This window comes from Sarcophilus harrisii, chromosome 4 (genome assembly GCF_902635505.1).
Source record: "Sarcophilus harrisii chromosome 4, mSarHar1.11, whole genome shotgun sequence".
NCBI classification, from domain to species: domain Eukaryota; kingdom Metazoa; phylum Chordata; class Mammalia; order Dasyuromorphia; family Dasyuridae; genus Sarcophilus; species Sarcophilus harrisii.
In genome coordinates, this window is record NC_045429.1 from 458800773 (window position 1) to 458816997 (window position 16225).

The window sequence follows — 16225 nt, forward strand, 5'->3', positions numbered from 1 at the left end:
ACAATTGCTTTCTATTACCACCAGGATTTCCCTCACAATCTGTTTCTACTTTATTTTTTCCCTTGCCAAAATCATTTTAGTCTGGAAAAATTAAATCCGACATTATCTGAATAATTTCTTCCATATGTTCAATAAACATTTTCTCTTCTCCATATTAGAAATTTATACATTTTTCTTTTATTTACAATATCTTGTGATTTAAGAAAATCAAGTCAATGACACAGTAGGATTTTATTGTAGTTGTAGCTTGAATTGAGGGTCTAAATTTACTTTTTTATCTTGTTGATCCAACTTCACTTGTACTCTTGCCACAACATTTTTTTTTTTTAAAGATTGAAGTTACTACTATTTTCTCTTTTTATTTTTTTTCAACTGCTCCATCCATTCATTCAACAAGCATTTATTAAGAGCCTACTCTGCATCGGGCATTTTGCTATTCACCAGCAATAAAAAGCAAAAAATGACAGCCCCTGCTTTCCACGAGCTCCCATTTTATTGGAGAAATAATATGGATGCATACAAATAAATGCAAACTATAGAAAGGGTAGCTACAAAATAATTTCAGAAAGACCTAGGGGGTCTAGAACCTGGTGGAGGAAAGGGGGGGAGGGAATAGATTTTTTATTGAAGGTGATAGTTGAGCCAAATGTTGAAGGAAGATAGGAGTTTTCTAAGGAAGAGATGGGGAAGGACAAAGCTTCAGAGACATTTTCTGGCAACAACATGAAAGGGAATAATGCATAATAAATTTGGCTGGGAAGGGCTTTCAGTACTTGGGCCTAGAAGCAGTGGGGGTTCCAAAATTTAAAATAGTGAACATTTAATCAACATTTGAGTGCAATTGTTAGCAGACTGGAATGAAGCTATTTTGTTGTAATTTGTACTTTTCTTAGAGCAGAAACAGGAGATTATTATATCATTTGTACATTATAGTCATAGTGATAGCATCCTTAAGAAAAATGCCTATGTGTTTGGGTCTAAAACTACAAACGAAGAATGTTCTCAGCAGGGAACAATCTTTAGCCAATTTTGGAACGAGAATCCTATTTATAGTTCTTCGAAAAGGACAGTTAATTTGTTAGTTTAAATAACATCCTATATTTTAATTGCATGTATCAATATGTAAAAATATTGCCTTGTGTTTTGTCCCTGGTGTGAAACATAAAATGTGTCTCACAGCACAAACAGCTTTAATGAAGGTTTTGGTTTCTTTCAAACAAACAAATCATTAGGGTTTATGATAAAGTATAAACAGGGCCCCAATTAATGAATTTTCTAATGAAACTTCCCCATGGCAGACTTGACAGATGTACTCTTGGAAACAGGACAGCAAAATGATAGAGGAAAATAACTTAGTATTTATATGTTGATATCTTTAAAACATCCATTTCTCCAAATTTGTTAAAATGATTTCAGTGTTTTGTTTTATATAAATACTAGCTTTCAATAGTATCTGGGTGAAATATCTTATTAAAAAACTGAATTATCTTAAAGATTTATTTTAACAAACTGAAACATCAGTAATAGCAATTGGCATTTTTAATGCTAACTTAGAAATCACACAATTATGCTGTATATAATGAGCAAAATTGAAGTCACTCTAGAAATTATATTTAATATTATGTTATATAAATATATTACATAATTATGTAAATATATACTATTTAACATATGTTTATATATAAATGTGTTTATATATTTATAAATAATATATAAACTATAAATTAGACTTTATATTTTTTCAAGTTCTCGTTTTTTAAACTGGCTGCTTTCTGAAATTAATACAAATCCTAATCCAATTTCAATGTGATAAATACTCAGTACATTCATATCAAGCACTAAGAATTTGGGGAGTATTCAGTTGTGCTTTGGTTCTTGTCTCATGCAGCCCTTGAAAGATACCGGGAAATCTTTTGCTCCTGCAACCATAGAATTTGGCTCGGTTTGAATGTAACTATTTGGAGTTCAGTGATTTGGAATTAGTGAGAGTCCTCAGTGGCGATGAGCTGAATTTTCCTCTTGTTTAAGGAAAGGTTGAGCAAACAAGCTCACAGAGAAAGAAGTTTGCTTTGGAAAGCAGGAGGCTAAGAAAGGTTAAGAAGATAACAGAAAACATTCTTTAGAAGTCCTTAAGCATCATTTACATACAAACACTCCGTGCCCCCACAACAAATTTATCTGTTCCTTAAAGCAAATTCTCCAAGTCCTCTCCCTGGCAACCCTTTTTCAGCTGAATCTGAAATATTGTTGTACAAGCTTGAAAATTAACATTCTTTGAAAACGTTTAAAATTAGACTTGTTTTTCACCAATTAGTTATTATTAGTATGGTTTTGTTCCAGTTTTATTTTTTAAAATGATTTTAGTCATTGTTTTGTTTTTTTTTTTTTTCTCTTATCCTTAACTTGTTGCTTCATAGACCTGGAACTGAATGGGGCCTCCAAGGCCACCAAAGCCAACTCTCCCATTTTATTGAACAGGAAATGAAAACCCAAGCAGAGGGGGCTCAAGATGTCAGTGGTGGCCCTTGAACCTCAGCCTCTGACTCCATAGTGAGGGCTTTTCTCATGACATTGTAGTCATTGTGAAGTCATTTTGCACCTGCTTGTTCCTTATAAAAATAGGAATAAAACTCAATCACCAGCCTTGTTGGGATAGATGGTAATTCGGGCTCTTAAGTTAGGCTCCTCGGTGCCCCTAAGCAAGGTGGGCTTCAGTTTTCTTATCTGGCAGATGGGATTAGGAGGGCTGCCAGACCTCAAAGCTCCGTGTAGTGGGAGCTGTTAAAGTTCTATATGACTGCTGGAATCCAAACAAACCCTTGGTCTCTTTCCTTCCCCAGGACCAGCTAGACATCCCCATTCCAAAGTACTTTTTGAAGGAAAAGATGGAGGTACTAAGAGAACGAGAGAAAGTCCTTGCTCAGATATTGGCCAATGCTGGATTGGAAGATCTGCACCTGGTTTGTACCTGGGCCTTTCCTTTTTCAAAAACATGCTTTGTTGTAACGAGCTCCATGGTTATTTCTGAAAAACCTTGTCTTTCTTGGTACCGGTGGGAGAAGGCTACAGACTTTCAGCACAGTCCCCTTGAAGCTAAATACTACTTTGACATTTTATTTATCAATGCTACTTGAAGAATCACAGAGCACCAAGAAATAGGGTCTATGAGCAATCAATCACCAGTATTTTTTAAATGTTCACTTTGTGCCAGACACTGGGCTAGGCGCTGGGCATTCAAAGGCAAAAATGCTGTTAAGGACCTTGCGTGCTACAGGTATATGTGTGAGTGAATGAAGGGAGGTTATTGTGGGGGGCCGGGGAGGAAAGCCTATTATATAAAATTGTTATTATTAGGGGTATAATTAGTGGCCTATTATGTTAGGAAGGACTATATAAAGGCTTCTTGTAGAGGTGCTTCTTTAACTGAGTTTGGAGAAAGTAAAGAATTCTGAGGGTGAGGTGAAGAGAGAGTGAATTCCACTTAGGTAAAACAGCGGAATTGAGTCTGGTAATGGAGTGCCCTGGGGGAGGAGCAATGAGTCAGCCAGTCTGGGGGATTGTGGGGTCTGTTAAGGGGAATGTAGGAGAATACTGCCGGAAAGGGAGGTTGAGGCAAGGTTAAGAGGAGCTTTAAATGACAAAGAGAAGAATTTATATCTGATCTTAAAGGCTATAGAGAGTCATGGGAGTTTATTGGATAAGGGAGTGACATGGTCAGATTGAAAGAAAGGAGGGAGGGAGGGAAGGAGGAAGGGAGAAAGGAAGGAGAAAGGGAAGAAGGAAGAAAAAAAGGAAGGGAAGAAGGGAGGGAAGGAGGAAGGAAGGAAACAAGGGAGGGAGAAACGGAGGAAGAAAGGAAGGAAGGAAGGGAGGGAGAAAGGAAGGAAGGAAGGAAGGAAGGAAAGGAAAGGAAAAAAGAAGGAAGGAAGGAACAAATAAAGGAATGAACAATGGGGGAACCAATCCAATTAATAATTACCAAAAGTTCACCAAACATAAAGCAGCTTGGGAAAGGAAACCTTGACCTCAAGGTTTGGGTTGAAAATAAGTTGTATAAACCTGAACTAACACAATAGGCATTTAAATTTTTTTGCCTCCATGGTTACCCCTTTGAAAGGAATTTAGTTTTGCTCAAATAATTATGTCATGAAGTAATTTAGCATATGTAGTTAGGAAACATTTGTCTTAACAGTGATTGCACTAGGACTAATAAGATGCTATTGTCTGTAGCTATCAGTTTTCCAGGAGTGTAATATGTAGTGATGTCTTGTTGTCAGTAGAAAGAACCCCAAAGCAGCCACAGTCCCTGTTTGCCTAGAAAGGAAGAGAGAGTCAAGGGGAAGAGGGAGGAAGTGGTTAGAAGTTGAGGATTCTTTGAAAGACCTGGGAGATTATTCCTGTTACTGATTTTTGTTTGGATTTGGGTTTGGCAGTGAATCTGGCAAGAGTCTCCTGATGACTTATCATTGGCACCTGGACAAATTGTTGTCTTCAGACCCAGAAAAACAGATGTACTAAAGAGGAAATCTACAAAATTAGAAGAAAAATAGACAAATTGGAAACAAAAATGATTATAGAACTGATATAGAGTTAGAGAAATGTATCCCACTGGGAACTGCACGTGGTTTAAAACCAAAAAATATCAATACAAAATTTTCTATGGAAAAAAAAAAGATCACTACAAAAACTGCCCCAGTATTTTCTGGCCTGACGACAAAGACAATAGGCCATAAAGCGTGTACAGCAATCAAGCAGTAGTTTGTGATCATAAGCAGCAAAGGCGAGGAGAACCTCTGAGAGTCACCCGAGAGCTCATTTAAGTATATGCAAGAGAATTCTTCTACCTTTAAAGATACCATGTTTTTGTGTTTCTTCTATAGGAAATGTACATACATACATATATATATGCATACATCTATAAAAATATTACATGTAGACATACTTATATAACATGCATATAAATCACATACATATATATTATACAGCTATACACATATATGTATGCATATATATGTACACATACTATATATATGTATGTATGTATGTACATATATATATATATAAAACATATCCATACACTAAAAAAAAAGGTTTACCTTGGGAGAGGGCCAAAATGCTACCAAAAAGCCTTTTTGCTATCCAGGCTGTAAGGGCTGAAGTGTGCTTCAACAGGAAAAAAATAATATGTTCCTAGTAGAAAGTTAAGAATACTCTTAAAACAGAAAGCGGTTCAAGATTATGTCAGGAAGTTGAAGAACAGACAATATGTGAGCTAGAAAATGATAGCAAAACTCTCTAAATTAATGGCCCTCTGGAACAGATGGCCATGTTCTGGAGGCAAACTGGAAACCTTCCAAAGGAGGAACCACCCAGATGCCAGGTGCAGTGATTAAGCCCATTCATTGCAGGTCACATGAGTCAAGTCCAGCATTTATGAGGCTCCAGTATTTTCGGAGGGCTTGGTAAAGGTGAGCCTCCTTGCTGCAGGCTAGGCTGATCTGGCCTAAGTGGGACCAGTCCGGAGACAAGCTCTTTATCTGGGTTGCATATCTAGGGTGTAATAGAAATTTGCCAAACTGGATGGCAACTTTCCACTTCTCAGGATTGGTGTGGGAGTGGATAATAAAGCTGTAAGGTACATGAAAAGAATCCTACAGATTTTGAAATTGTGAGCAAGAAAGAGGAATCTAGGGGGCAGGGAGCTCAGGGAGGATAAGGTATTTCCATTATTCTTTCTGGCTGACAGTAGGGATTTGAGAAAAGAAAGGAAGCTATCAGAAGTGAACAGCCAGATGAAAAATGGTGTCTGAGACCTTAGATTAAAGTACAAGAATCTCAGAATTGAAAGGAATCTCAGGGATCCCAGTTGATACCTGAAAAAAATCATTCCCTCTCCACCAAATGTGGTGAGTGGTCTTTGTATGAAGACTTCCAGAAGAAGGAATTCCCCTCCAGCAGTCCCTGAGGGGCTCCATTCCATTTTGGGGTAACTCTGACTACCAGGAAATATTTATTGATAGTCATAAATTTCCATCTTTTGCAGCATCTACCCATTTCTCTTGGTTCTGTCTTGAAAGACATAATCTTTTGTCAAATGAATTCCTATTTGTAAAGAAAAGTGCCTGCCCCTTAAGAGGTGCTTGATAAACCTTTATTCCTTTCTCTGTCCAAACAGAGAACATCTAATCGCTCATCCACATTACAATTCCAACATTTTGAAGGTAGCTATCATGTTCCGCCATCTTCTAGTTTTTAAACCAAGGCTCTGTAGTTTCTTTGATTCTTTCTTAAAGTGTTTCCCCATTCTGGCTGCCCTTCTCTGGGAACTCTCTAATTCACTGCATCCTCCTGAAAATGTGGAACCGAGACCAAAGTCAGCCCTCCAGACATCACCCAACTAGGACAGAGTTGGGCAGGACTCTCATTCTTGGATGCCATGCCTCTCTCTCTTATATTCATTTTCTTGACTCTCACAGAACACAATTATTCATTAATTAATGACCTTGTAGGCCACTAAGAAACCCCAGCTCTCTTTTCAGACAGACTGCTGTCCAGCCATACCAGCCATACCAGTAATGCCATAGCATACTATGAATGTACCTTGACCTTCTCATCAGCCAAAAAGCCCCAGATCTTCTTCAGATGGACTGCTGACTAGTCGTACCTCCATCTTGGACTTCTGAAGTGACTTTTTTTTTTTTTTTTTAACTCAAGTAGTACTTTACATCCCCCCTGTTAAATTTGATCATATTCCATTTGGTTAAGAACTCCAGCCATTCAGAACTCGGATTATTGACATTTTTTTCTCCATCATTTTACTAAGTCGGGATGATCAAAGCAAACCCTGATTTATAGCATATTCTCATTTTCAAAGGGTTAATAATCATACTGAAATTTTAATTTTTAATGAAAATTTAAATCAGGGCTTATAAGCTGGTTCGAGCTGGCTCTAGCACACCAGTTCCCTTTTAGTCATGTTTGTGCTGCCTTATTTAGTCTAAATCTCAGTAAATACAGAATCCACATGAAAATCGAAGAATTCTGCCTCCCTCCCTTGTCAGTTTTCATGATCCCTTCTTTGGGCTTCCTTTAAAAAAAGAAGCAGCTGTAAAAGCCCTCCTTTGTTTCCCCTTCCCTCTCTTACTCCCCCAACTTGTTCTGAGGTCTAGCTCTCCCGACACGTTCTTAGCCTCTGGTGCCGGGCTTTGGACAAATTCATCCTTTAGTACCTGACCTTGCTTCCATCTTCCAGGCGTGTTTTTTTAAATCTCAGCTGTTCTGTGAGCTCCTTATCCCACCTCCCCAGACAACATCTGGTTTTCCTCCTCAGTAGAACCATTTTTCTTGCTCACTTCCCATCCCTCCTGGGATGAATGGCGACCACTGAAGAATTTCATCCACAGGACTCTCCCATGCTTTTGCTGAATGTTTTTATAGATGGCTGAACAGAGATGAGGTAAGAACAGCCATCCACATCCATCACACCTGGATGGAGGTAAATCTTTGAGAACGTGATTGTTTCTTTTCTTTGGAAGACGTATACAGGGCTCTTTGAGAAGATGGAGACTTGGACGGTTAACTTGGTAACCTATTATTCATCCCTTTTTAAGGGGGAGTGATTAGGGTTCAATTCATGAGGATGATTTGATTGACACAGGCTCTTGTCCAAGGGAGCCATCCTTTTAAAAGGCAGTCATCCAAAATAAAAGCAGGGGAGGGAGGAGGCTGTGAAATCTTTGTATTTGGGATCATTGGATGAGTAGGGGGCAGAGGGGAAAGAATGATTTCAATGGAACATCACTCCCCTACATGGAAAACTATTTGTTGTTCAATCATTTTTGATCGTGTCCAGCTGTTTGGGGTTTTCTTGGCAGAGATACTAGAAGGGTTGGCCATTTCTTTTTCCAGCTTATTTTCCAGATGAAAAAACTGAGGCAGTCGGGATGAAGTGACTTTCCTAGGGTCACACAGCTAGTAAATGTCAGAGGCCAGATTTAATTTAGGTCTTGCTAACTCCAGGCCCAGCTGCCCTCATATGTAAACTGTTGGGTATTTAAAACTGTTGGTTCTCTGGCTCTAACTCCCCATTACAGGCTTATTTCCACTTCACAGGACTTTACATTTCAGCACAATTGTCCTATTTTCTGATAGGAACATTCTATATGCTCTCCTCGCTTTTTGAGAATCTGAGGCAGAAAGAATGTGACTTTCTGGGTCACAGTCTAGTAAATGTTCTTGAACCCACATCTTCACAAGTCTCAGCTCCTTCAGTCTTTTATAGCACTCTGTCGAATCTCAGCATTTGGCCCCCTGTTTATTTTATTTATTTTTTTAACTTTTTATTTTCAAAACATAGGCATAGATAGATTGAACACTCACCTTTTCAAAATCTTATGTTCCAATTTTTTCTCCCTTCTTGCCCCTCACCCCCTCCCTTAGACAGCAAGTAATTGAATATATATTAAACATGTGCAGTTCTTTTATACATATTTCCACAAATATCATGCCGCACAAGAATAATCAAATCAAAAAGGAATAAAATGAGAAAGAAAACAAAATGCAAGCAAACAACAACAAAAAGAATGAAAATACTATATTGTTGTAAACCACATTCAATTCCCACAGTTCTCTTTCTGAGTGCAGATGATTCTATCACAAAGCCATTGGAACTGGCCTAAATCACCTCATTATTTTTTTCCCCTGAGGCAATTGGGGTTAAGTGGCTTGCCCAGGGTCACACAGCTAGGAAGTATTAAGTGTCTGAGGCCAGATTTGAACTCAATTCCTCCACTGCTCTATCTACTGCACCACCTACCTGCCCTGAATCACCTCATTGTTGAAAAGAGCCATTCATCAGAGTTGAACATCACATAGTCTTGTTGTTGTCTTGTACAATGTTCTCTTGATTCTACTCACTTCATTTAGCATCAGTTTCTGAAATTCTCTTCAAGCTTCTCTGAAATCATCCTGATGATCATTTCTTACCGAATAATAATATTCCATAACATTCATATATCATCACTTATTCAACCATTCTCCACCTGATGGGCATCCACTCAGTTTCCAGCTCCTTGCCACACAAAAAGGGCTGCCACCAACATTTTTACACATGTGGGTCCTTTTCCTTTTTTTATGACCTTTTGGGGATATAATGCCAGTAAAGACACTGTGGAATCAAAAAATAATCAGTTTGATAATCCATTGAGCATAGTTCCGAATTGCTCTCCAGAATGGTTGGATCCATTTACAACTCCACCAACAATGCATCAGTGTCCCAGTTTTCCCACATCCCTTCCAACATCCCTCATTATTTTCTCCTGTCATCTTAGCCAATCTGACAGGTGTGTAGTGGTATCTCAGAGTTGTCTTAATTTGCATTTCTCTGATCAATAGTGATTTAGAACATTTTTCATATGACTAGAAATGCTTTGAATTTCTTCTTTTCTGAACATTTTGACTCCTATTTATCAAATAGATCTTCTCCTATGAAAGTTTAGCTAACATCAGCCAAATAGCATCAAGATGCACTTAAGAAATCTGAAGGGAATACCTCTGAGGTATATCTGCTCAGAGAAGTGTTGGCTATTTCCCCAAAATGATTGGTTGTGCCTGGAATGTCTCTTGTTCCTGAAATCCCCTGGGAATCCTTCTCTTTCTTCCTAGCTTAGCTCAAGGGTCTTATCCTAGCAGAGGCTTTTCCAAATTCCCCAGCTTCTAGTAATGACTCCACATTTACTCTGTATTCTTTGTATTAACTTATACATGTACATCTTGTTTCCCTCATTGGACTCTCAACTCCCTAAAAACAGGTCTCTTTTCTTTTTTTATTCTTGTGTCCCCAGTTCCTGTTTATTGATTAAAAGAGACTCAAATGTCTTTTTAAAAAGTCTGGGAGGCCTCCCTCCCCAATGGTAAGGTTTGATATTTTTGGGCTCTGCTCGTTATTGTTCACTGGGATACTGATGCTTAACTGTAATGCAGGGGACTTAAAACACATTGAGCATTTCTCTCCCAAACGTCAGTATTTTCTGGTATTAAAAATGAGTGATTTTTATATAAAAGTTGATATTAAAAAACATCTCTTTTTATGCCCAAGGATTGGTCCTTGGTTCCCGATTATTTTGTCCTCTCCTGATTTAATTCTGTGCTTAAATTGTTGGGAAAAAGCAATGACTGAAATTCCTTAGTTTGGTGGAAAATACAGTTTTCCCACCTTTTGTCCTCATTAAAATGATCTCCGGAATAAAAGCCATGGAAAATTTTTGAAATGATGACTTGTGGATCGTGAGTTACCTGAAAGGATTGTCTACTGTCTCTTGCAGAAACTGCCTCTAAAGATCATGCCCCTGGAAGAAGCCGTGAAGTTGATCCAGATCTCAGAGAGGGCCCGTCAGGGCCGCCTGAGAGCCACCTTCATGCGCCAGATCTATCATCAAGACATTCGGGAAAAACAAGCCCGGCTTCATGGGGAAAAGATCCCAGACATCGGGAACGCTGCGATCCGGATTCAAAAGGTGCTGGGCTGAACGTGTGCAGGTGGGGCTGGGGAACGGACTGTGCCAAGGGCTCCCTGACCCCTGCCGGACAGCCTTGGATTTCATTTCCCAGGTTTACCCAGTCCCGAGCCGGAGGGAAATAGCCCCCACTTCTCTGAGCGGATACCCTCTGATTTCTTAAGTGCATTTTGATATTTTCGGGCTGCTGTTAGCTACACTTTGATGGGAGAAGATCTATTTGATAAAAAGGGGTGAAAGTGGATGGAGTGCCCATAAAAGATTGCACGAGCTCAGAATTGTGAATCCCTGGGCTTGAGATCATTGACTTGGTCATGACCCTCCAAAGTCATATTCTCTCTGCCTCAGATTCTCAATTTCCTCATCTGTATAAACTGAGGAAATTCGATCTTATGACTCTCAAGGGTCCTTCCTGGCCCCTCTATGTGGTCCTGAGACCTGTGGACCCATCTCATGACAAATTCCCGCTCCCATTATAAACGGGGTGTTTTTGTGTAATCTAGAGGAATTCTAGGGTGTCTTCAAGGTGCTCAGGGTGATGGCAAAAGTGGGCTTTGAATCCGCATCTTCCTGACCCCCACAAAAATAGGAACCCCCCCATTCCTTTCCTTCCCAGATCAAGGTTTTTCCGATTTCAATGAGGAGACTATTGGCTTGGGGGAGAGGAACTCTCAGCAGAGCTTCCAAATACAAAGGGAGAAACTGATGTAAGACCTTCGCCTCAGACTAAGGGACTATTCATTCCCAGCGACCACATTTATAATGAAAGAAAAGTGGATTGGATCGAGGGCCATGGGAGGTTGATAATTATAGTGAAATCCAGTGTGGGGTGACGGTGCTGCCTTCAAGGACCAGGAGGGAAGGTCCTGACTTCATGACCCACATGAAACCACCGTGGGTGCAGGGGGAAGGGTAGTGGGGACAGGGGGTGGATATCCATGTTATGTTTTATCACAATCGATTTGACATTAATGAACAATTCCTATTTCTAATCCAGTTCTGGCGCTCATTCAATCAATACAAGAAAACTGCAAAGGAAAAGGAAGAAGAAATGATATTTCTAGGAATGGTGAGTCTCTGTGGGTCTGGTTTAATTTCTCTTAGTGACTTCTCTGAACCTCTGCTCTTTTTCTGTCACTTTCACTCTCTTCCTCCTTCTAACTCTCTCTTCTCCCCTTTACCTGTTTTCATCTCTTCTTTTTCTGATTTTATGGGAAATCTTGAATATCTCCTTTTAGAAAGTTTTTTTTTTAAGTTTAAGTGGATTTTTGTGATCCAAAAATGGAGACCAAACTGATCAGAGGTAGGAAAGTAAGGACTGGCCTTCACTGATGAATGTCCTATTCAGATGGTTGTATGGTAACCCAGCATATTCTCTCTTCCTGAAATAAAATCCTTCCCAACTCCCTCTCCCTGTTTTCATCTTTTCTCTTTCTGATTTTATGGGAAATCTCGAATATTTCCTTTTAGAAAGTTTTTTTTTAAGTTGAAGAATACTTTTGTGATCAAAAAATGGAGACCAAAATGATCAACGGTGGAAAAGTAGGGACTGGCCTTCATGAATGAATGTCTGGTTCAGATGGTTGTGTATGGTACCCAGCACTCTCTCTCTCCCATCTCTGGAATTCTCCTCCTCCTCCTCTCTGGTTCTTGGAATTTTTTAAGAATTTTCTCCCCCTTGAGACCCTTCCTGACTTTTCTGAGGCATGATCTCCTGTACCCCCGACATTTCCAGGGGAGGGTTGTATAGTTACTTGGAGCTGCAGTCAATCATCTCTCCCTTTCCGTTCCTTTCCATCCCTCCCACCATCACCACCCCAGTCCCTGCCCTGATAAGGAGGCTGCTGGCTATCACCCCATGTCCAGCAGGGCAAGAGAAAGGCAGATTTCTAACTCCCCTGGAGCCCCCATTCCTTCTGCCCCCAGACTTGGAGAGTTAGTGGCTTCAGAGCCTCTGGGACAAGTCTGTGGTCTACACTGGCAGGTTTCCATCTTCCCAAACTCATGCTGGCTTTTCTGGCAAGGCTTCTTTCCTATTGTCTGGAGGCTTCTTTTTGCTGGAGCATGAGTGTGAGAACTGAGCTTTCTCTGAAACCTTCAAAGAGACATTGTAATGACAAGTCTTCTCTGTCACTATCCAGAGACATTGAAGCCCCAGGTGTGCCCCCCCTCCCCTGGCAGAACCCCCTGGAGGACGAGGGATGGCGGCATGCTCCCAGAATAGGGCATCTCCTGCCATGGGCAGCACGTTCCCTGCCACCTAGAAGAAGGGACCCTTGGTTGGATGCCAGCACTGGGGGGCAGGTCTCAGACCATGTACAGCAGCAGGCATTGAGAGAACCTTAGAAAGTATTCAGTTCAATTCTCTAGACAGAGGAGAATGGCTGAGCCAAAGTTCAATGGTGAAAGCTTCTCAGAACCCTCCTGGGATGTTAATGGACCCCTTGGGTTTGGAACAGAGATTTATGTTGGGTAGGAAGGCGGGAAAGTGAGATTGGGACCAGATCCTGAGGCGTCCGAAAGCTACTGAGCAAATGTTATTCATTTGTTTATTTCATTATTCATACCCTGGAGAGCATCCTGCCAAGGCAAGTGAACTTCTCCACAGCATTTAAAACTTCTCCATTTTCTGTAACTGCTGGTTCCAGGTAGGAATGGTATGGTGCTGACTGATAGAGGACCGGTGTTTTCTGGGTGTTAATTATTACTCCAAAATGAGCACAAGCAGCAGAGAATCCATCCATATTCTATTGCATTTAGAGGCTGCATTCAGTGCACAATTATAGGCAAACAAAAAATCACATGCCAATTCTCCCTCCACTTTCGTCTTAGCTTGTAACCCTTTCAAGATAAATGATTTACACATCAAGACAGTAGCTGATCTTGATGCAGTTTTTATCTTTTCTGAATGTGTCTGACATTGTTAAAAAAAAAAAATCATGCTAAAAAGCATGGGAGGAAGCACACAGCCTTGTTTCTCTCCGCTGGTGACTTGGAAAGTGCAAGAACTTTGTCCATTAGCCATCAGGGAACTGGCATACAGTACTGATGAACTGCTCCAGGCAACCACATTTTTACATGATTTTCCACACGCTCTCATGACTGAAAGTATCAAAGGCCTCGGTCAGATCTACAAACATTGCATACAGACATTGTTCTACTCCTGCTATTTCTCCTGGAGTTGTTTGGCAGCAAATACCATATCCACCGTTCCTCAGCCCTTTCTGAAGGTACACTGGCTGTCAGGTGGATGATCACCTTCCAGGTGAAGGATTAGAGAGAGATTCCCCCTGTGATTGTCACAGAACAATCTATTCCCTTTACTTTTTGAGAGATGGACAAAGGAAATGTCAATGAATTCTTGGAGCAATAAACTTTCCTCTTGTCATATACCCCAGAAAATGTCTTTTAGCTCTTGTATGAGCAATGGATGCCCTACCTTATAAATATCACTTGTAATAGAGTCAGCACCAGGTACTTTAGAGGGATTGACTTTAACCTGGAGTATATGATCAGTGACTTCAGCATTAATTGATGATAGTCTGTTGAGAACACTATGGACGTGGTTAGCCCATGTCTCCAGGATCAAGCCTTCATCACTAATCAGTGTGGTTCCATCAATCCTGAGAAGTTGAGATAAACCATAGGTCTTTGGCCTGTAAATAGCCTTCAGGGCATAATAAAAGGGCTTTGGATTATTTTTATCAGCATAAAACTGAGCCAAGAATCCTTGTGTCTCCAAACTCCACTTGCTTTTGATAGAGTTAAATGCTGTTTTTTTAGAGGTGGAGGAACTAACCTGCTGGTAAACTCTGGAGTTCTCATTTTTTCCCTGAATTTTCTTATCAGTAATAGGTGAATAAATGGCTCAGTAACAGGGTAAATGACTTGACTTTAGGTCTTCTGCTAGTCACTTTGCCTTAGGGGCTTCCACTTTTGTTGAATGTGAATATTTAGCTTGAAGAGGATAAATCTATAGTCAGTCCAGCACTCTGTGCTACATATCATTGCCTTCTTCACTGTCACATCCTACCTGCCTCTTCTCCTTATAATCCAATGCCAATGTTTGCTGTGAGGGAACATCCACAAAGTTTTATTGCCAGTGTGGATGATGAGAAGGTCATGAGATGCATGAGTCTTCAGGAGCAAGTGACCATTGCTGTTGCTGTTTCCAGCTCCCTTCCTCCCAAGGATTCCCTGCCTTGACTGGTGATCTGAGTCTACTCCAGCATTAAAGTCACCCCAGAATTACAGGCTTGTTCTCTTCCAGCGCATTGATGATTTCAGAAAATCATAAAATTTCATAAAAGTTTTAACTCCATCAGAATTTAATCCATTAGAAATATAGACACTGGTGGTAGTGTCATGGCATTTTCCTACAAGTGGCGATCACATTGTCAGGAGTCATTGTTCACACTTTTTGGTAGACAAACAAGCTTGCTGACTAGATTAGTTTCGATTGAAAAACCTACACCATCTTCATGTTGCTCCCCACCACTGTGGGCATCCAGAAAATGTGTCTCATTTCATCCTCACAACTTTTTGATAGGTTTTATTATCAAACCCATTTTATAGATGAGGAAGGAAACTACGGATTGCTTCTGTTAAGTAGCTTGCCAAGAATTACACAGTTGTAGATTTCAGAGGCAGGATCTGAAATGAAATGAGGATACAATGAGAGTGAATAAATTAAAAAACAGTCATGAAGTGCTTAGTAAATGGGGGTCACTAAACTTAATGTGGATTTGTTTACTAATCCAGCTTTGTGGAAAACCCTGATGACCTTTCAAAGTACTGGATTATGGGAGGCTAAAGGTCTGGCCAAAAAGAAGTTCTCAGAGACTTCTGATGAAGAGGTGGTTGATGGGCTCAGGCTAGTCTTTGAAGGGAACCATACTTTGCTCTATTAGAACTCCCCTGTGGCTGCTGTCAGAAGGTAGGACCCCATGTGGGCTCAGGTGCTATGGGGAAGTAGGCAGCTGTTCTTCATTAGTATAGATTTTCCTTCTTCCTTTACCAGCAAGTATCTATGTTACTTGTTATTCCTTCTGTGCCTCACTTCTGTTTTGTATTGTTATGCTTTAAAAATAAATGCTATGAGTGAGAGAGACAGACTGACAGAAACAGAGGAGAGAGACAGAGACAGAGAGAGGAGAGAGAGATATATAGAGAGACAGACAGACAGACAGAGACACAGAGAGACAGAGACAGGGGAAGATATATAAAAAGAGAGAAAGAGATAGATACAGATACAGAAGAGAGCAAGGAGAGATACAGACAGAAAAAGATAGAAAGAGTTAGAGAGATACAGAAAGAGAAAAGGGAGATACAGACAGAGAAATACAGAGAGAGATAGAGATACAAAGAAAGAGACAGACACACAAAGAGAGATGGGGGAGAGGGAGAGAGGGAGAGAGGGAGAGAGGGAGAGAGAGAGAGAGAGAGAGAGAGAGAGAGAGGAGAGAGGAGAGAGATCTCACCAATTAGGTTATAATCTCCTGCTCTTGTATTTCCCCAGGTCTAGCAGTCTAAAGACATAGTAAAAGGTCAATCAGTTCCTGTTGAGCTGAAGGCAGTTGTTTTCTGAATTGCACTAGTGTGGGGGTGAAGTTAACTGGTTTTTATTTCTCCCTAGGGAGCCCAATTCACCTAGCAGTTTCAATTGGAAGCATCAAGCATAAAACATGACTTAAAAAATAACATTAATCCCT

The 16225-nt window shown here is 40.2% G+C and overlaps 1 protein-coding gene across 2 annotated transcripts in view; it reads left to right on the top strand.

Annotated features, from left to right (window-relative positions):
• Positions 1–16225, top strand: part of IQCA1 (IQ motif containing with AAA domain 1) — a 192859-nt gene that overhangs the window by 12453 nt on the left and 164181 nt on the right. Inside the window, exons 1-4 of one of the 2 annotated variants that reach the window (XM_031968251.1) lie at positions 2639–2704; positions 2841–2960; positions 10323–10514; positions 11512–11583. In XM_031968251.1, the coding sequence (XP_031824111.1) occupies positions 2657–2704; positions 2841–2960; positions 10323–10514; positions 11512–11583 (432 nt within the window). In that variant the 5' untranslated portion in view covers positions 2639–2656. Of the gene's footprint in view, positions 1–2638; positions 2705–2840; positions 2961–10322; positions 10515–11511; positions 11584–16225 lie in introns of those variants that run through there. The other variant, XM_031968250.1, reaches the window with a different exon arrangement.